The following is a 22,448-nucleotide window of genomic DNA, read 5'->3' as shown; positions in this document are numbered from 1 at the left end:
TTCCAGTACACAAAGACACCAACACACAGACAAAAATTGTAGGCAAATAAATAGGTGTGTAAACAATTGTGCTATAAATGACAATTAAATAGGATTAAATAAGATGCAGGGATAGAATGGAGGGGTAACAAATAAATATAAGGATATTGCACTTTTTTTTGCATAAGCATGAGTGGGGAACATATAACTGTTCATGAGGTAGATTGCCTGGGGAAAGAAACTGTTTTTGTGCCTTACTGTTCTGGTATTCGCGGCTCTGAAGCGCCGGCCAGATGGCAAAAGTTCAAAAATGGGGTGACTTGGATGTGAGGGATCCAAGAATAAATGACAAAATAATGGGGGCTAGCTAGAAAATATGGGGCTTGTGTGGGGTTTTTTGCGGGCAAGCCCACAGTGGGATGGGGCGCAAAAGGGCAAAGTAATAGGGGGCCCGCATGGGCTGGCCCATATGGGCCCTGTTTGGGTTTTTCTGTGGGCAAGCCCACAGTGGGTTGGCCCACAAAAAAACCCTCATGGGGCCCAAAAGGGCAAAGTCATGGGGGCCCGCATGGGCTAGCCCATATGGGGCCTGTGTGGGTTTACTGTGGGCAAGCCCACAGTGGGCTTGCCCATAGTAAACCCATATAAGGCCCCCGCATGGGGCCCATTTGGGGTTTGGTGTGGGTTTGCCCTGCCCACAGTGTTCCACAGCATACCCACCGTGGGCCCCCCATGGGCATGTTTGCTGGGTAAGGGATCAGGGAAAAAGTGACAAGACCCGGGAAATGCGTGGTCAGAATAAACCAATACTAAAACCATGCATCTCACACATAAAACATGGTACTGCCAGGACCCTGTGTGTGTGAAATCATACAGAAGTTTTGGCTGGAACTTATACAATTACTTGTGTCCAATTCAGATAATGAATCTAACAATTAACAACATAATTTTGATAAGTATATTTCATGCATAAATGTCGTTCTTTTCAAAGTAAATCATAACATAACACAATTGAGGAATGAGTTGGAACTATATATATTCTCTAATAAAGTCTTTAATATTATGTAATAATAAGAATGCTGTGAAACTGTGTCTTTTATAAACATTCTTATTGAATGATTGGCCTTTTGATTTCGTTTCTTTTAAATATATAATATTTATTTATTTATTTTTCTCTTTATTGCCTTGTATCTATGCCCCATGTTCTTCTACTCTTTATATATGTATTTTCTAAGATACACATGTTCGATTTGTAATAAGATTTTGTATTGTACCTCCTGTTTTGTTTGTATTTGTTTAGTATATATAATAATAATAATAATAATAATAATAATAATAATAATAATAATAATAATAATAATAATAAAAAGCTTCTGTTGGCTCTGTTTCCTCAAAAACACGTAATCCCTGCGGCACTCTATTGATTGGACACAATTGACGTAAATCACGATTCCCCGCCTCTCGCATGTGAGGACGAGTGTTTCCTTTTCCGCATCACTTGTTTAACCATTGGGAATCCGATTCATTTAAAGAATCGGTTCGTTTGAACTGTTTATTTCAATCAACTGAATAGTTTGACTCATCAAAAGTGTTGCCGGCAGGGAACTTCACAATTTCAGGAAATCAACATTGTGTACGTAATCGATTTATTTATAAAAAATAAAGGTGTAAGCATTGAGTGTTCAAGTTAGATTATTTTACTCACTGTAACCTGAGACCTTTAATTTTTATTTTACGATATATTTTAAAACTTTAATATTAGATTGAAAAATATTTAATTGTTTATGGTCCTAACATGTTTTACTGTCCTTCCTCAGATTTTATGAACGCGTGCGAATCGATTCGATCGATTCATTTTCGAATCGGACGTCACGAGTTTGTATAAACTTTGCAACATGGCGACAGACCACATCAGCGAATTGGTTGGCATGGAAAACTCCGACCGTACTTCGCGCTTTGGCTTTTGCAGCAATAAATACTCATTGCTTGTCATTGTTGGACAATCCGGGCCGGCCGGATTTGCGGATCTGCTAGTGACAGAGATTGAAAGAGGTAAAGTTTTTTTTCTCATCATAGGATGGGATTGAATCGGAGCCTAAGGCTCGGCAGCAGTACTTCACAAAGAGGGAGACAATGTCAGTTTTGACGTCCTGAAATATTGACGTGACTAATTTTGCAGCCCGTGTTGCTGTTTACTTACATAATATATAATTTGTAATATAATGAATAACTTTATATTAGGTAACGTTAGGCTGAATAGTAGGCTTTACTCAACAGTGTACAGACTTCATCAAGTTTCTGCTGCTGGTTTAAAAAGTTGAATTGAATTGTATTACAGCCTTCATAGATATTTGCTTTTAACATAAAAGCCTTAGTGATGGAAACAGTCATGGTTTTACTTTATTCTCACTAAAAGCCTCTTGAATGTTGTCACATAACTTAAATAAATTAAAATCTGGAGGAGTTGACCTTTTTTGAATATAAACTGTTTTGAAATTATATATGAGTAGCATATGTTTAACGTTACTGTAATACTGCCAGGAGACACAGCATAGTTATGCTGTACTGGTTTGAGCAATTCAAAGTTTATTTTTTTGTCTGTAAATATGTTCTGCTGTTCTTCTGTCAATGTTATTTTTCCTTTTATGATTTGCCGTTTTTGAATTTTCAAGCTCTTTGTCTGAGGCTGTATTCAAGGGCAGTGTTGCCTTTTATATTTATATTAACCGTGCACGTCCTGTTTGTGAATGTTGCCGAAATGTATTCCTTGTCAACTCCCACAGCCATTATCTGACAGAAATGGGGTACATTTTGCTTTAAATGCAGTTAGTATCTGGAGAAATAAGCTGTACATACTGGTAGAAATTCATTATGTCCTTTCTTCTGCTGTCACGTGTCTCTGACCACAACCATTAAAGCGCTTCCTACTTGTATTATCTTTCATCTACTTTAAGTGTTCCTTCTACTCAAGCTTTTAAATGTTATAGCTTACTCACAAATCTTGGCAGTTTATTATACAGATATTTTAGCTCTTGTTTAGCAATCTGCTTGTGATCTTACTACTGTTATAAGTTGCCCTAGCCACATGCTGCACTGTTGCATGCATATTTAAAATGTCCCCAGCTCCCCAGTGCTGTGTCCTACTGACATGGGCATCTGGTATAGCTAATACCCAGTGCTTATCCTTTAAAGATGTGGGAAGTAGCAACATTAAACTGTAAACAAAGATAAACATAATACTGAATTGAATTACGTTTTATGTCAAAATACTTTGTTAAATCTTAATTCATGGGTCGGGGCCGGATTCTCATTATTATTATTATCCTCATAAACGTGACCATTTAGGTATTAAGAGAAAGTAAACAGCTATAAGAGAAAATGCATGTGTAACAATATATTAGATCCGGACTTTGGTCTTAAAGGGGAAGTTACCTAATTTTGCTCATGTCTGTCACTCGTTAAGCATTAAGAGAAAACTTTTCTATCTTTAATAAGATTTGTATGTCGAATTGTACACCGAATTGTACACAAGTTTGATTGGAGTGGCTCGTTCAGGGTTCATATTCATACTGTATTCAAGCTATTACTGTAAACAGAACAAACCCTGGAGCATTTGTTTATGTGTACTGAATAATATGAAATGCAAAGTTCTGTAACACAAATTTGGTTGCAAAGTTTACAAAAACGTTGTATTTGTTCACATTAGTAAATGCATTATGAAAAAAAATCACAATATATTGGATATAAACATTTATTTAATTCCTGTTTATGTCATTACAGTAATTAGTTAATGCACCTCAAACTAACATTAATGTTAACAGTTTCAAATTTGATTAAAAAATTTAAATGCTGAAATTAATAAGATTTACAATAAATAAATAAAAGAAAAATTATAATTGATATACAAACTGTGATATGTTTTGTGTGTGTGTGTGTGTGTGTGTGTGTGTGTGTGTGTGTGTGTGTGTATGAACGCTTGTGTCTTTGTCACCTTTTTTACCCCTGATGAGTTTGCACCTCTGGGCTAAGAGCTATGGTTAACTCAAGGGCTAGGGTTAAGATAAGGACAACTGAAACTCGTATTTATGATCGGTGTGACACTTATACGTTATAGTAAGTGGTGCTTTGCATACCCCTCCCACACCCCCAAAAAACGGGCTGCTGCTTGATGTTGTGTTGGTAGTAAAAAATATTTTGGAGGTGGTAAAAAGGTAGTAAATTCATATCTATGATTCCTGCATATACCCTGATACATACACTTAAGACATAAACAAATGTTTTTATTTGAAAAAGAATACTGTGGAGATCATTTAGTTTGTATGTGCCCTAGGGGTGGGCGGTATAAGCAAAAATTCATATCAAGGTATTTTTCACTCTTCAGCCGGTATTACGGTATGTTGCCATATGAGAGAAAACATTTTGGAAACACACTGTAGTAAACCTTAGTTAAATTACAGACAAAATTTGTATTTTTAACCATATGTTACTAATAAGTGAGGGATTGGACATAGACATGATTTTTTATCTTTTCCCTTTTTTCCTTTAAAAAAGCCATTGTGTGGATGGGTGGACTCATCTTCTTATGCATATTGTCACTAATATGGGAAGTATGAAAGTATGAAAATTAGTATGGTCATTTGCTGGTAGGCTATGTGCCTTATTACAATGTTTTACGCTACATCCAACAACTTTAAAGCTTTGCGCTGTGTATATCTTGTGTTTGTTTGATTTATAAATATACAAAGAACAAGATTTTCTTTTTGTTGTTAATATGAACATCTGATGGGAGATGCCATCTCACTTTAAATTATTATTAATCCCTGACGTTATTAATGAATACAGTTTATTAATACAAGTTAGTTATATTAATAAATGTATTTATTGCATTTAATTTAATTAACCAGCAGATTCACATTGCCAAAAACACTCCACTCATACATTTTTATGCGTAAATATGCACTATGTATTGTTTAATAGCCTCTCTAATTAATAAATCTGCATTAAGAAAACGAAATTTACCATTAAAGGCTGTTTTTAATGTGTTTGGTACGTTAATTGCTTACGTTATCCGCTAAAGCACTCTGAAAGCGCTATTAATTTAACCGTAACTCCTCAATCATTTGCGCTATCAAAAAAGGAATGGTTCCTAAAAGAAGATAACTTGCACTTTTTGGCAAATTATGGTTTATTACGGTAATTTCTTGCTTTCCGTCCTCCAATCGCTTACCTGGAGAGCGCATGCAGGGCGCGGTAGAGAGCAGATCTGAGTGAAAAGGGAGTAACACAGTTAAACGACTTTGAAGCAGTGAGGTAAAAAAGTCTCCTAAAAATGTATAACACTGTTGACGCGCTGTTGGTGCCTTAGGACTCGACAGCCCGACTGTTTAAGTTGATTTTCAATAAAGCAGTGTTGATAGTGTTCGCTTCTGGGTCCTCTTATGTTTCAGAACCTGGTAATGCTTAGGTAAGCCACGGGCTTGTTTCTCGCCAAGCTCGCTGTATACAGGTCACAACACCTGAAATATAGTCTTTGGCAGGATTTGCGTGCACTATTATGTGCATCCTCTTAAAAAAAATGATGATTAAAAATGGATTGAAGTGCGATCGGAGCTTCTGTGGACAGCGCATCTCGGGAACGGAGGTATGACTTTTAAGACTTGGGTAAACTCCCGCGGGGTCTTAAAAAAATAACATTCACAAAGTGAAATTTAAGTCCTAGGATGAAGATCTCGGCGTTTTAAGGCCATAGATATAACTTTCTGAAGGCTAGTTTTTTTAACACACCGCGGGAACCCTGATAAGTGCAAAAATAGAATTTAAAATATGTAACCCCGGTATCAACGGTTTTGCAAAAACCATATCATGGCGTGACACAATACCGGTAATTACTATCATACCGGTTTATCGCCCACCCCTAATGTGCCCTGTCAATTACAGAAAGATTTTATGTTTGTTTGCTTTTTGAAACACGTCTCACCATGTATGCACTATTGATTGCACTTAAACGCCACGCACACACAGACGGAGGGCGAATTCCAAATAGCGCAGCAAACAGTGGCTCCACATAAAAACATTACGGGCCCTATCTTGCACCCAGCGTAATTGACTTGTATCATTCGTATTTTGCACCGGCCCACAGCGGGTTTTTCCCTCCACAGACGCCATCGGCAAACTAGGGAATGAACTTGCGCTCCCTTGGCGGTTTAGCGCAAAAAAGGCGGCGTGTTCCGGCGCAAACCATCCCTGATGCTATTTTGCAGTTTCAAAAAACAATTGCGCCACTGACCAAAAAAAAAAAACTAGTCTAAAGTCAGTGGCGCGTTGCGCGTGGTTCATTATGCTATTTTAAAGGCGCATGCTTGACCATAATGTATAGCGTTCACAACGCGCACACACTTTGCTTATCTAATCTACACAGATGCAACAGTTATTTTTGCAAATCATAAATTGTTACAATAAAAATATTAACACATGAGATAAGGGAAATCATTGTGGTGATAGTTTATTTATTGTGTGGCTGCGTTAAAAAATTCTCATGCAAATAACGATTAAAATATTTTCATAAGTTTGTTGTGTGGCTGTATTACGTTTATTTTATGTAAATAATAATTAAAATGTTTTCATAAGAAATCTTAATGTATATGAACTTGATTTGTAAGTGTACTTTGGGGTTGGACCTTGCTTGCGTTTCTTGGGTCCGATTTCAAAGCCCCCAAACCCCCAGAGGGTGGACGCAGCAATGTCCTCTGCTGGCGTCAGGTCATCTGTAGAGGCAGATCCACCTCTCGTTACACAGCGTGCCGATTTATGCTGGCAAGCTTGGGATTCCCCCGTCTCCTGGCATCATTGTAGCACTTGGCGCAACGATGTGGATGCCAGCTGATGAGACAATTGTGGCTATTTCCTCTCACGCCTGTTTAACCTACGCTGATTTGGGCGGGTTTCTCCTATCCCCATACAAAAAAGCTTCTCTGTCTTTGACTGCTCTTACAAGAACGTGGGTCTCCTCTGCTGTGAACCGCTCCTGGTGTGCGCCTGGTAAATCCGTCATAATAATAGCAACCCGCCATGGAACTTGCGCCCTTGCATTTAAAGGGAATGTTGGATAGTGTTCTGGTTGGTTTATTTGACGCCCAAACCACACCTATGAATAATGAACCTACTTCAGAACAACCCCTTATTGATTTGCGCCTGGCGCAAGAGTTATTTCTCCTGCCGGGAAAATAGCAACAGCGCCCAAGATCCGCCCACAAAGTCACTTGCGCTTTGCGCTTCGCACTTGCGTTTCAGGGCCCGGTTGCATGAAAGTCCTTAAGCTAAGAAATCCCTTAAATATAAGGTTAAGGGTGCCCTTAATAAAAGATGGGTTGCAAGAAAAACCCTTAAGTGAACCTTAAGGCTATCAATAAGTATTTACCCTTAAATGCTAAAGTATTACCTTAAGTTCTGCTATGCGTTGCAACAAAGTCCTTAAGTCACATTTTCCCTTAAAAACTTAAGGGACTATAACAGGTCCCTTAACGTCACACGCGATGGCTGATTTTATGGTTATCTAAGAAAATGAAGTACCAACGCCCATTTCTAACAATCGAAATAATCCCTAGAGAAAAAGATGCGCATTTATTAGGAGAATAGCGGTTTGATCGTCCGTCAATCTAAAGTGTTTCCAGTTTGAATTACTTTGAGGTTTTATACATGCGGCACTTTACAGTCTGTTATTTGCGATGTTTCATTGTACACAAATCCGCCGTCTGTCGAGCTGCGTGCGTTGATTTGTTACCGCTGTGAGATTTTGTAACCATAGCAACCGCGTCTCCGCTGCCGTGTTTTGGCAGAGACTACCGTAAAATACTTAGTATAAACACTTAGGTAAGGGTGACAGTTAAGACCTTTGTTGCAACGCTCTTAAATAAATCCCTTACCTCAGGGATTTTTTCTCAGGGAAACCCTCACTTAAGGAGTTTCATGCAACCGGGCACAGATCGTTAAAATAGGGCCCTGTGTTGTTTTTTACGCTCTATTTGCCAAATGTATTTTAATGGACTACAGTATGAGACACAATAGTCACTCTATAGCAAGTCACTCTAAAGTTTACAGATCAAGAGTTCTGGGCCTGTATCCCTAAAGATTCTGAGAATCCTGTCAGAGAGCTCCTAACTTAACCTAAAAATTCCAGGAGTTTTAGCTTAGAAGTGATTCCAGAACATTTTCAGTGAACTCTGAGCAAGGAATGGATGGAAAATCTTATCTTAGTGAGGAGGTGTGGTTGCCCCCGTTGCTACGTGTGACACTATCTTTTGAAGACGGTTGGTTGTCCAAGAAGGAAGAAAAAGAGTAATAATAGGATCTATTATTAGCCATCAATTTGAAATTGCAGGTATACTTTTACCTATTATATATATATATAAAAAACATAAAAATGAGAAAATATACAATATTTATTTATTTATTTAAAACTTACACACACACACACACACACACACACACACACACACACACACACACACACACACACACACACACACACACACACACACACACACATATATAAAATATGTGTATGTATGTGTATGTATATATGTATATGTGTATATGTATATGTGTATATGTATATGTGTATATGTATATATGTATGTATATATGCATATGTGTATATGTATATACACACACACACACACACACACACACACACACACACACAAACACACACACACACACACACACACACACACACACACACACACATATATACATACATGCATGCATACATATACACATACACATATACACACATATATACATACACATATACACACGTATGTAAATGTGTATGTATGTGTATATGTATACGTGTGTATACGTGTGTATGTGTATATGTGTGCTGTTAATGTCATACTTAACGTATTAGATAAACAGCAACACAATGTTCTGTAAGTTTGTTTGATTTATACCTAAATCATCTCTGCTGCATAGTTGCATTTTTTTAGTTACAGAATCTGTTACTGTAGTAAATGTAGTGATTACTTTTATTTCTGGCGCTATATTATATAATTATACATGTCACAAATATAGTCACAAACATGATTCCTGCACGATCTAATGTGTTGCATGTTAACTTACTGTCATTCATTGTGTGCAACATTTTTTGTCTCCCTCTTCGTGTTTTGTCCATTTGTCCGGTTGCTAAAAAAACTCTTAAGCCTCTTAAAAGTCCTCGTCCGAGCTCCTAACAATTTTGACCTCTTTTAAGGGTTAAGATGCTTTCTGAATTACTTTTTTCTTTACTAGGATTTTTCTTTAATTTTAAGAGTAAAAGCCCACATTTCTAAGAATTTTCTTAGAATTGCGTCACTAGGAGCTACTTTTTGCATTAAGATTCTTTAGGGATAAGGGCCCTGATCTTTGAAGGGCATAAGAATGATCACATCTGACTAGGGATGCACCGAATCCAGATTTTTTAGGTTCGGCCGAATCCCGAATCCACCGTTTAAGATTCGGCCGAATCCGAACCCGAATACCGAATCCTACTTGCATCCTTATTCCATTAACACAGTAAAGCACATTAATGAAGTAAACGTCCACAGCAGTGTATTTTTCATTTTATTTAATTTTAACTGTACATTATGCCAGGATGACAAGTTGGAAAACTATTTTGACAATTACCATAAGCCTATGCATAATGAAAGCGATGCGTTGCGACACGCTCGTTTTTCCAATAAGCAAGCAGCTCCGCGCTGAAAACCATATTCAACTTTGAGTGAGAAGCTCCGCTCGTCAATGTCACAGTCTTCACACGGCCGTCCAATTACAGTGGAGGAGGGGCGGGACATTACCACAGCAACCAACCGGCTCACAGCTGAAGCATCACATCTACCAAGCGCTCGGCTGTAAAACAGCTGGCATTTGGCGTCCTCAAGGCGTTTTCAGCCGTGTTTAAAAGTTTTGGTGTGTCCAGCTCCAAAGGCTCACCGAAAGAAAAAGCTTATCTCCACGTCAGCACCCGATGTGTGTAATCAACGGCCGCGTGACGTCGACCAGCGTAGCGCAAGCCTAGGGTTCGGTTCGGTGGAAAAAAAATCTAGGATTCGGCCGAACCTGAACCCCGTCAAAAAGCCCAGTATTCGGCCAAATCCGAATCCGAATCCTGGATTCGGTGCATCCCTACATCTGACTGAAGCTGGACCAGACACATTCAGCAGCATGTGCGTCTAGAAAGCTGCTCACTTTAGTGCCTTTTTGCAGTTAAATTGATTCAAATCACTTGAATGTTAACATTTGCAAGCCTTTGAAACACGATAAACTTTCCCTACTTAAATTTGCGTATTAATCTGCAAATTGCATGCGAGCCGATCCGTGATCCGTAATGATACTGAGGACCACCTTGGGAGCTAGGGAACTTGAGACACAGGGATAGCCTACTGAAATACGTCCACACCACAGACATGTTGCTTCAGACAAGCACATGCAGGTCGCGGTTTCTGTTTCATCATCACAACATTTCGGCCGTATTGTTTCGGTGGCCAAATTTTCTGTGCATCCCTATAAAATGCAATTATAATCTCCCTTTAGAGTTGCCCTTCTAATTGAGTAGGGCACATGAATGCTGTTTAAATTCACCCAAAGATTCAGATGCGCTAAATGTGTTTTTGCTGAGGCTGTAGATTATTCGTAATATTGTTGGTACTTGGTAATATCATTCAGTTTCTTGCATAGACAAATCGAATCACTATTTAGTTTCTAAGAGACTCAAACACACCTAAATATCGTAATAAAGTTTTTTTATGTGTTACCTTGTCAACAGACAGAGGTCTTCAACCCTGCTCCTGGTGACCTGCATATAGTAGTTTTAACCCTCCTCTAACACACACCTGCTTGTAACATTTTAATTGATTCTGAAGATCTTGATTGGAGCAGGACTATAAGCATCTGATTTAAGATATCACAACAACTTTCTTTTTTTTTTACAATGTCCGTGTCTTTACATAATTTTGACAAAGATTAAAGTGACTTGGGTAAATGTAAGTGGATTATTTTGAAGTTTGTTGGCACTGACACGTTATTGCTGAAATTTCGTGACTCTATGCTTGTGTCTCACAGTACCCACATCAATATATAGCTCAAGTTTGATCAAAATCACATAATGCATTCTGACTTCCTGGTTATTTGATTTTGTAATAAATGTATTGCCTTGCTTTTGCAGCATAATTAAAGATATTAAAATCCATTCCCAATGTAGAATGGTAGCATCTTGAGTTTCTTAGCATAGTGTAGACATAATTTGGTCACAATCACATAATGGCCATCTTCCTTGCTGGGCTGATTCTGCCAACCTCAAGGTGGAGAAAGTTTCTTTTTTTGCCTGTAATACTCTGTATTGATATGGCTGGTTTTATTTTTGCATAGGTATACGCTCATGGGATGTCAACCTGACTGCTTGCAATCTAGATGAACAACTCAAACTGTTTATTTCAAGACACTCTGCATTCTTCTCTGAGGACCTAAAAGGTAAGAAGAAAATTATATGTGCATTGTTATTATCATATGCAGGCAGATGCACATGGAATTCTCTTTTGTGTTTTTGGGGAAATCTACAGAATTCTGAAAAAATGGGTTTAGGCTCGCGCAAATGTTTTTATTGCAATCTGGAATATTATCAAATTATCCAAAATATTTGATATATAAACATTCTAGAAATTGTCAATGTGATGAAATTTTTAAATGACAGAAATTCCATATCTACTTTGTTACAGTGACATCAGTCATTTTTATTAAAGTTGACATAATCTTTTGAATGTATTGCAAAAAGTATAAGCTCATCCGCCAGTTTGTGCCTGTCAATACTCTCATCCTCCAGTCGGTTCCTTTTTACTACCCATGTCTTTAAAGGGAAATTCCGCCCTAAAACGGAATTTAGGGTGTTTTTTCGTTGTTAACGAGTCAAACTTTCATTTAAAAGCATATTTATGACTGAAGAGCAACATTTAAGATATTTAAGATGTTCGTTTTCTGGTAAACTGGCCTTTGAATGGGAGTGAATAGGGCACGTCGCACGAGTGCACAAAATCTCCACTTCCACAACACCAAGAAGGCTCGACACAACGCGACACTCCACTCGAAGCACCACGCGGGCCTCCACACATGAACGCGAGCATTGAGAACATTGTTTGTGTACACAGATTTTAGTAAAAGCGAAAAGTTTGGAACAACTTACCGTGCTGTTAAACTGCGTCCCGCCGCCATCTTGCCAGTCATGAGCAATCGATTTCAGAATGCGATTGAATGGACTCCATAGGACGCTACTTTTTCAACTACAGGGTCAATATTGTTTTTCACTTGAGACAACACAACAAATTATCCGTGCATTTATATGGAACTATGCTTTAGGAGCTATCCATCTTTACTCTCCTTCCTCCTTATGTCGCATTCTGAGATCGATTGCTCATGACTGGCAAGATGGCGGCGGGACGCAGTTTAACAGCACGGTAAGTTGTTCCAAACTTTTCGCTTTTACTAAAATCTGTGTACACAAACAATGTTCTCAATGCTCGCGTTCATGTGTAGAGACCCACGTGATACTTCGAGTAAAGTATCACGTTGTGTCGAGCCTTCTTAGTGTTGTAAAAATAGAGATTTTGTGCACTCATGCGACATGCCCTATTCACTCCCATTCAAAGGCCAGTTTACCAGAAAACGAACATCTTAAATATCTTAAATGTTGCTCTTCAGTCATAAATATGCTTTTAAATGAAAGTTTGACTCGTTAACAACGAAAAAACACCCTAAATTCCGTTTTAGGGCGGAATTTCCCTTTAAATCTGTACCTTTCACAACCCTAGTCCGACTTAGACTGACTAAATTATTAATATTAAGAATATCAGGTACCTTTTATTCTAAATCCTTGTGGCAGACCATTGTATGATGTGTAAATTTTGGCAGCTTTAAGATTTTCTGAACCCGGAAATCTTGCTCTAAATTCCAACAAAATTGTATTAGCTTATTTGTAATCATTATATTGATTTTCAATAATTTTACTACATTACCCTGTCACAGTATTTTTCTATTATTTTAACAGAAATGGGTAAAACGTCTCGGTTAAGTATGTAACCACGGTTCCCTGATGAAGGGAACAAGAAGTTGTGTCGATGACAACAGTATGGGGTGTGCTCTTGAGAGCCAATCTTGTTTGACTTGTGTAAAACAGCATTGAAATTTCTATAAAAAATTGCGTGAATGGTATTTGCATACCAGTCTCCGCCCACACTTACGTGGATAAAAGGAGACGGCATGCACCATTCAAACATAAAGACTGCTCTGGCTTTCCGAAACACTGAGCAATGACGGAAAGGTACCATCTCCTTCATCCGAAAGGACATGTTGGCATAGAACCCTACTCTCCTAAGAAAAGGAGAGGGTGTAAAGGCAAGCGAGACACCTAGCCAGCCACCAGGCTAAATTGTACCACCTTGGAGGGCCCGGGCTGAGACTGGTTGCACACGAAGATTGTAAAATCGTGCAAACCTATCGGGTGTCGCCCAACCCGCAGCTTTACAGATGTCTGTTAGAGTGGCGCCTTGCTCCAGTGCCTAAGAGGAGGCAACACCTCTAGTGGAGTGAGCCTTCACTCCAATGGACACGGCAGCTCCTGAGATTGTTACACCAAAATGATGGTGTCCACGATCCAGTGCACCATTCTGCATCAACCTCTGTTTGGAGACAGCATCCCTCGTCTGCTGTCCCCCAATAACAGACAAAAGAGCTGATCGGAAATTGTGAAGTTCCACATGTCCCCGGTAAAGGCGCAGCATGCCCCAAACAAAACAATGAAAGGGTTGGGTCTTTCCCCCCGAAGGGGAGCGCATGCAAGTTCACCACCTGATCCCTAAAGGGAATGGTAGGAACTTTCGGCCCATCTACATGCCCAAGTCTCAAGATAACATGGGAGTACTCAGTCCAATCTCCACACACTCAAGGGAAACCGAGATTACCTGCAGGTTCCCTGCCTTCTCAATTGAGAGATGAGGCGCGGTCTGTGTGGTTTTAACCTCTACATGCCTCTTAGGAACCTAGATTGTGCTGTAGATCTTCTTGGGGGCCGGCCATCTTCGATGATTAAAGGCGAGGCCATCACAGCAGGAAGCCGAGGCTGCCTGGGAGCAGACGACGAACGGGACTGCGACAGTGAAAACGGTCGGGTCCCGTCGAGGTGAAACATGTTTAACAGCTTCCATTAGTGTGGTCACAATACCAACATTTTTGTTTCAGTGCCGATACCAAGACAAGCATTGCGGTTCCGATACTTTTTTCGGTACTTTTCCTGAAAAGGGAGAAACACTCTCAAATCTCATTGCTGTGCTTTATTTTAAAACTGGGACAACATTGTAATCATATAACACACTAATAAATGAACATAGGGCTGAACGATTTGACCTAAAATCAAAACCTTGGTTAATTTAACATTTGACATCGGTTACGATTAATGAGCGATTATTATTATTTTTTTGGCTCATAGTTCACTGGCATGATTTGAATTTTAAATATGCTCAGATATTAAAGGTGGGATATATTTTTCTATTGAAAGGGCATTTGTTGTTATCTTTGTGATTTTAAAAGAATTAAGTGAAAAGGAAAGTATTAGTTGTTAAGGTTATTTATTGAACATTTTGACTTCAACTGAAATCAAAGCACACATTGCTTGAAAATCACATTTTAGTTTACTGTATACCGCAAGTTTCTTGAAAAAATAGAAAATAAATAACTTATTTTTTTTAAAAGTCTAGTAATTCGGGGCTCCAGACTAACTTTTTTGTTATTAGAAGTACTGTACCCCCTGATTGAAAAATTTAGGGCAAACCTTAAATCAGCCTGCAATGCAATTATTCACATTTTCCCCCAAAATAACTGCATTACTGAAAAATACTAAATAGACTTGACCAAATGCAGTTGCTGCATATGTTATTATGCACAGGAACTTATGAACCAAAGATTCATACAACCCACATGACTAATTCTAGCCATAAAATACATACATATACAATAAGTTATATCCAGATAATGAGATGAGTGGCATGGTAATACACATTGTATCCTTTACACGTTTCTTGTCTTCTATTCAGTTTTCCTTAACTGGGCAGCGATGTCTAAGACCTTTACTCTCATCTATAATGTTTCTGGTGTTAATGTAGACTAGAAGTTCTCCCGTTCTTTCTCTCTCATCTCTGCCATGTTTAATTAAACATGCGTGGGCGCTCCTGCGTCTTCTCGCGGTTCTGAGTTATGTGTTGACTTTACGCTGGGCTGCATCGACTCAACGGTAGATTCAACTGAGCGCAAGGTGACATAAAACTTTTATGCGTCTTGCAAATTTGCTGTAAAAACCCGATCGCGCATTCCGTTTTATCACGGGGCCCGCACATGCGCGACTACTTCGTATTTCTTTGGCACTAGATGATCTGCTCAGTTAACACAGTGTTTGAGTTCTCCTCCATGTGTCTCTATGCTACCGACTGGATGGGGCGGAGCCACGTAACCTCACACGCGGTAGTATGTTTTAAAGGGAAAGCATTAACAGGATTAAAAACCGAAAATAACCGACACAATAAAATAGGGTCGGTTAAAGTTTCTGAATTTCGGTTTCAGTTATTTTTCAATTAATCGTGCAGCCCTAAATGAACATATGAACAGCAGATATATTAAACATTTGAACGAAATATGAATAACATCTCTATATGAAGTGGTTATATACATTCTCTGGCACTCTGCAGTTTTTTGTCAGGTTGACGGTCGAGTGAGCAAGTGAGTCAGTCAGATAGCAGCAACAGCGAGTATGGCAAATGGTGGTGAGGATCCGCCGGCCTCTTTAAAGTTTTCCCAAACATGCGATCTTAGAGTTATAGTAGTACAGGCGAGAGAGTGGTGGAAAAGATGAGGACTTTGTGTCTGCGTTTTCAGCAGTTGTTGGGTATGTGAGTGGAAATACATCTAATCAGGGCTCTCAAGTCTCACGCATTCACCATGAGACACGCGCATTTCAGTCAGTTTACACGCCACACCTTGTATTTCTCACGCTGAGAAGTAGGAGATAAATTGTCCTGCTATATACAATTAATGGACAAAGCGGAGGCATACGCAGGGCAGTTCTGTCGAGTTCAGCTGCTTTCAGTTTTTTACGCAGCGCCATCAGCATCAGAGTGCCGCGAGAAATCTTGCGGAGGAGGCTGATTTCAAATCACTCTCAGGTTACTCTGACGTCATCCACTTGTCAGTTCTTGCAGCGCCTCATGAAGTCGTACACACCTATTAATGCGTCCTACAAGCCTACATTTTTTTTGTTCTTTAGTACATTGATATGAAATAAATGTGCTAAAATGTAATTTAAAAATGTATTTAGGTAACTTGTAATACATTTGAATCCCATCTTTGTATGAAAGATGAGTACAAGTTTATACATTTTTGTTATACGAGATTTGTTAAATGCTTTTCAGTTTATATTCATGACATCTCACAATAACACAGATAAGGACACCTATGTTTTTAAGATTATCTTTAGCACTAAAAAAATTTGCCTTCTGCATTTTTTTTTTTGCTTTTCCTTCCGTTGTACCGAAATTGAACCGAACCATGACGCCTGAACCAAGGTACGAACCGAACCGTGACTTCTGTGTACAGTTCAACCCCTATTTCCAACAGCTGTTTTACCATTCATTGTAAACTTGTGGACCTATTTTTCCAAACGCCTCACACTTGTACATTTTTCCGTTGAGAGCTTGAATAATAGACACTCCAGCCCAGTTATAAAGGTGATAATCCACCTTTGCCAATTGCAAGAATACAAACAATGTTCCCGGCGTGGAGTAATACCGTACCTCACAGCACATCTAATACAAGTCAATGGAGTTGGACAAAAACTACGATAAAACTTGTTGGAAAGCATCTTTTGCAGCGATTTTTGTGTGCAGGGCCGGCGCTACCTATAGGCAGAGTAGACAAATGCCTGGGGCCTCCATAACTGCTAAATCCATGTGCACTAGTCCGACAATCTACCTGTCGGTTCTTGCAGCGCCTCGTGAAGTTAAAGAAGCCTAGATGAACAGCATTCAAATCTCTGCAGCTGACCAAACTTAGCTTAGCTTTATTTTAGTTTTCAAATCATGAAAACATGATGCATATTTCTTGATGATTTGTATGGATATTTAAGGTATAAAAGGAAATGCATATATCCAGTCTGATAGATAACCCGCAGTAAGAGGGGAATTCCTCTTCATACCCAGCTAAAATAAAAAACAACAACAGTTTTCTAGGAGGTGTTCATCTGTAGGATTTTACAGTTAGGGTTTTTGCAAGGTAGTGTTGTCTTTTTAATTTCCTCTTTTGGAAAAAGCCAAACTGTAATCCTGTGTAATCTCAAAAAGTTGGTGTTTTAAATAAATTACTGCATCCACAACAACCAAACTAATTTGACCTGCCTTAAAATATTTAACACATGTGGTTTTGCATAATTTCTAATTAAATTTTAACATAAATTTAGTCAATTTGTTAACTTGATAAAACAGAAAAGTAATGGGGAAAACATGTTTAATCACTGTAGTGCTTAAATGATTTCTTACAGGGTAGAAAAAATTCTGAAAATTAGAGGGGTGTGAGGGCCTCCAACATAAAATTTACATCCAAATATCTAGAACCGGCCCTGTTTGTGTGAGCATATCAGTGAACACCCCTGACCACTCGTGAGTTTCAGGTCTTTGTAAATGAAAGTTTAATGCATTTTACAAAGGATTGTTCCAGTGCACCTATGCAGCCATTGTAGAGGTGGGGGGTAATTTCAGTCAAAACCGTTCTATTTCATCATAAACAATCTGAAAACAGGGCTTTAAGGGTAAAATACCGAACTTGTCCTTTAACAAAAGCAAAAGTTGGTATGTATGGTTATGTTCTCGATAATACAGTTGTTTGATTGATTTAACACTCAAGCATTCACTTAAGCAGGTTTTGTTAATTTAAATAATAAGTGTAATTATTAGCATATACAAAGCAAACAAAGCATTTAGCATAGATATCTTTACAATGCTTCAAAACGCAACGCAGCACAATGTCATTTAAACGACTGAAGTTACATAGTATAACAATGTACCAATTTATATAATTTAAATCATGCAGATAAGTTGGTTCTGTCAGCAGCCAAAGCTATACATTTTCACAGAATGTGAACTGACCTAAAAGTGATGCACGGGTTTCATTCTGGACTTTTCTTTTACATTTGAAGAACATTATCAAACGCAGGCACAGATCAATCGAAATGATCAATCAATTCCAGTCCTTGCGACTTTTTCTTTAAAAATAACAGCAGATTTTAATAGCGCTGCCTAAACGGATGAGTTAATTTACCAAAAATTACAGTAGCTTTGCATTTTCCGGCAGCTCTTCAGATGTTCAGGCATTGACCTGGTACTACTGTGATATGCCAACGAAACCTTACAGAGTTTACAAACCAGCCTTTTATTAGCAGGTAACCTAAAGTACTCCCATTTTTTAGACCCCTTCGGCATTTGATAACTTTTTTTCTAACTTACTCATTTGACATTGCACTTGACCCCGCTTTATCATTTGGAAACTGTTGCTTACTGAGCCCAGTCAGCCCACTGCGGAGATGGCGAAAGACATAAGGTTCACGCCTCCTAGTGTTGTGGAGGATACGGTTGGTATTTAAGCGTGAGAGCAAAATTTAAAAGGTAAAATAATAGAATCGACTATAAATATAAATAAAATCGACTAATTATCATCGTCAAAGCAGTCGATTGTGTCGACCCCTCACGACAGCTCTAATTTTACACATGTTCAGAAAGACTTTTCCTCTGCTGGGAGGGCCTGTCCCATCTTGGGCCACAGGCACGGTACACCTTAGTTTAGGGGTGGGCAATTAAATTTTCACAAATGGCTGTATGAGAAACTGGGACTGCTGTGGAGGGCTACACCAACACACTAAACTTAATTTTGTTCAATATTAATTTTATCGCTTTTTAAAAAGCATTATGTTTTTGATTAGCTGCTACTGGCAAGAATATGTAATCTCTCATCTAAACCTTTTAAATGTGAACCATGGTTGTAACAGTAGTAAAACCAATCAATTACCCAACACATTGGGCCAGTTGTTCAAAATGATCCAGATTTGGAAATCCCATGTTTTGATATCCAGGATCAGGTAAACCATCTCTTATTTGTCCTGTTTTTTTCAAAGCAAAATTGGATTGGATCACCCTGATCCAGATTAGCAAATCTGTATTGGTAGTGTTCTAAATGGGATCACATGTCAATGTTGATTATTAGCTATGTTAAAAACATTAGGTAGTTTGGACAGTATGGCGTCACCGTTTTTACTTGGTGACAATAAAACAACACAACTTTCCCTTACTTTTTTTCACCAATTAAACATTCAGTCTGTTCTTCTTGTCCACAAAAACAAACAAATATAGATTATACACAAACACATTGGAATTTTTTTTTCATAGAATGTCATAAAGAGGCTAAATCTCCTGTAGTTTACATTTTGTAGAGATGCCGGTTGTTTAAACTACTTTTGACTGTTTTGTCTCTGATGATTATGATTGTAATCAAAATACTGTATGGTGCCAAATGACAGTTAAAGGGATAGTTCGGCCAAAAACGATATTAAACCCATGATTTACTCACCCCCAAGCTGTCCGAGTTGCATATGTCCATCGTTTTTCAGACAAACACATTTTCGGATATTTTAGAAAATATTTTAGATCTTTCTGTTCATTAAATGTAATGTTATGGGGTCCAGCAATAGTCCACGACCTTCAAGTCCAAAAAAGTGCGTCCATCCTTCACAAATTAAATCCAAACGGCTCCAGGATGATAAACAAAGGTCTTCTGTGGGTAATCCGTGTGGTGTTGTTGTAGAAATATCCATATTTAAAATGTTATTAACGTTATAAACTACCTTCCGGTAGCGCCGCCATTTTGGAGTGATGCGCATTCAGGATGAGAGCTTACGCAGCGTACAGAGTTTCTCTGCTGCTGCTCTGTGCCCCTGCCCTCCGAATTTGTCATACGTCACTAAGAAAAGTGCGTACACTACGCTAATACTCTCTCCTGAGTCTAAGATTGGTCTATTCATTGGTCTGTCTGTCCCTAAATAAATAATAATGCATTTTTCTCAGTTACTTTGTCAAGTCATAAACTAATTTATTTCCTAAAGTTGAATGTTGTCCGCATATCATCTTAATAAAGATATTACATTTGGTTGTATTAAATGGCATATTGCACAGAGCCCCAGTGAGTTAATGTATAGAAAAAAATAATTTTTCCTATGTTGTTTTCTTTAAATATACTACTGAGGCTGTGGTCTGTTGCATAAAGCTATTTGAACAACAAACTCTTAATTTTCAGAATTCAGAGTAAGTTTGGAGTCGACAAATCCAGATAAATCCAAACTGGTTTAGATCAGGATCAGATGTTGGACAATGCTTGGTTTAAACTTTGTGTTTTATCCAGAGTTTGCAAAGCCTGTGCACCTGAAAGTGAAACCTGCTTAATGCAACAGAAAATGTACTTAACAAAAGGAAAACAGTTAATAGCAATGAAAGTTTAGAGGCTGAGGAAATTGTAAACGTTTATTCATAGTTGTATGACATCTTAATCTTCCCTTTCAATACGGTTCACTTCGCATTGCGTCAGTTAGCTGACGCTATGGGGAAACTCCTGTTTACTCCGTGACTGAAGCCTAGTGGTTAACGTCTGTACAAAGTACAGACCAATGACGTTTGAACCCGTGCGCGGGATGCACACGTCCTTATATAAGCGCGGTTCAAGCGTCAGGAGCTCATTAATTTCTCCTTCAGCGCGAACCTCTCGCTGCTCTGAAGAAGAAGAAGCCTTACCTCGCCCTAAATAAATAATAATGCATTTTTCTCAGTTACTTTGTCAAGTCATAAACTAATTTATTTCCTAAAGTTGAATGTTGTCCGCATATCATCTTAATAAAGATATTACATTTGGTTGTATTAAATGGCATATTGCACAGAGCCCCAGTGAGTTAATGTATAGAAAAAAATAATTTTTTCTATGTTGTTTTCTTTAAATATACTACTGAGGCTGTGGTCTGTTGCATAAAGCTATTTGAACAACAAACTCTTAATTTTCAGAATTCAGAGTAAGTTTGGAGTCGACAAATCCAGATAAATCCAAACTGGTTTAGATCAGGATCAGATGTTGGACAATGCTTGGTTTAAACTTTGTGTTTTATCCAGAGTTTGCAAAGCCTGTGCACCTGAAAGTGAAACCTGCTTAATGCAACAGAAAATGTACTTAACAAAAGGAAAACAGTTAATAGCAATGAAAGTTTAGAGGCTGAGGAAATTGTAAACGTTTATTCATAGTTGTATGACATCTTAATCTTCCCTTTCAATACGGTTCACTTCGCATTGCGTCAGTTAGCTGACGCTATGGGGAAACTCCTGTTTACTCCGTGACTGAAGCCTAGTGGTTAACGTCTGTACAAAGTACAGACCAATGACGTTTGAACCCGTGCGCGGGATGCACACGTCCTTATATAAGCGCGGTTCAAGCGTCAGGAGCTCATTAATTTCTCCTTCAGCGCGAACCTCTCGCTGCTCTGAAGAAGAAGAAGCCTTACCTCGCCGTCGACAAAAGCCCTGCAGCGGAGTCCAGGCCTAGCATCTTCCCCTGCCGTTCCGGCTGAGAACCGAAGACAGCAGAATCCAGGTCTAGCGTCTTCCCCTGCCGCTTTCCGGCCGAGAACCGAAGATAGCCTTCGCTTGCTGTGGTACAAGCCCTGTGCAGCGGACACATGCCTGACGAGATCTCCCCTGCGGCCGCCCGGTAAGATCAATATTTTTAATATAAAGCTGTAAGCTAAAAGAGCAGGCGCTGTTGTAATAGCGTCCAGCACAGCGGCTTGAGTGAGCCTCCCTGCTATGAATTTCCCCCGAGCGCGTCACCGGTCTGGCACCTCCCACGCCGGGACCGCGCTTATATGCTTCGGTTGTCTTATCCATGTTTCGTGCTCCCCCTGCTGTTCCTCTCTCCCCGGGATGAACACACGGCGAGCCATGAGACTAGATGGATGCATAGACAAGCACACATGGACTAACCCCCCCTGTGTTCTGTCACATCGCAACCGTTCATGCTTACAGAGTCCCTTCGCTCCTCTCACATTCAGTGGCGAGATCTCTGGCACATATATGAATCCCCCGAGTGCATCGGGTGATACCGTTCATACGACGCATGGCTGTTCTGTCTGTGTTGCTGCTCCCCTCTGCCGTTCCTCTCTTGTTGAGATGAACAAGCGGGGGAACCGTAGAACTAGATAGATGCATACGACAAGCAAACACATCTGCCCCTGTTCCCTGTCATAGCACAGCCACTCGTGCTCCACGCTCCCGGAGTCCCTCGCTCCTTTCCCCGCAGTGGTGAGGTCTATTGGAGCACTA

At 39.1% G+C, this 22,448-nt stretch overlaps 1 protein-coding gene across 4 annotated transcripts in view; it reads left to right on the top strand.

Annotated features, from left to right (window-relative positions):
- map1sa (microtubule-associated protein 1Sa) overlaps positions 1–22,448 on the top strand; it is a 105,224-nt gene that overhangs the window by 5,709 nt on the left and 77,067 nt on the right. For 2 of the 4 annotated variants that reach the window (XM_055217499.2, XM_055217500.2), the window contains exons 1-3: positions 1,487–1,612; positions 1,797–2,031; positions 11,383–11,484. In XM_055217499.2, coding sequence (XP_055073474.1) covers positions 1,875–2,031; positions 11,383–11,484 — 259 coding nt within the window. In that variant the 5' untranslated portion in view covers positions 1,487–1,612; positions 1,797–1,874. Of the gene's footprint in view, positions 1–1,486; positions 1,613–1,796; positions 2,032–11,382; positions 11,485–22,448 lie in introns of those variants that run through there. The other 2 variants (XM_055217498.2, XM_055217501.2) reach the window with 2 other exon arrangements.

This window comes from Misgurnus anguillicaudatus, chromosome 23 (genome assembly GCF_027580225.2).
Source record: "Misgurnus anguillicaudatus chromosome 23, ASM2758022v2, whole genome shotgun sequence".
NCBI lineage: Eukaryota > Metazoa > Chordata > Actinopteri > Cypriniformes > Cobitidae > Misgurnus > Misgurnus anguillicaudatus.
This window is presented reverse-complemented; position numbering and strand designations above follow the sequence as displayed.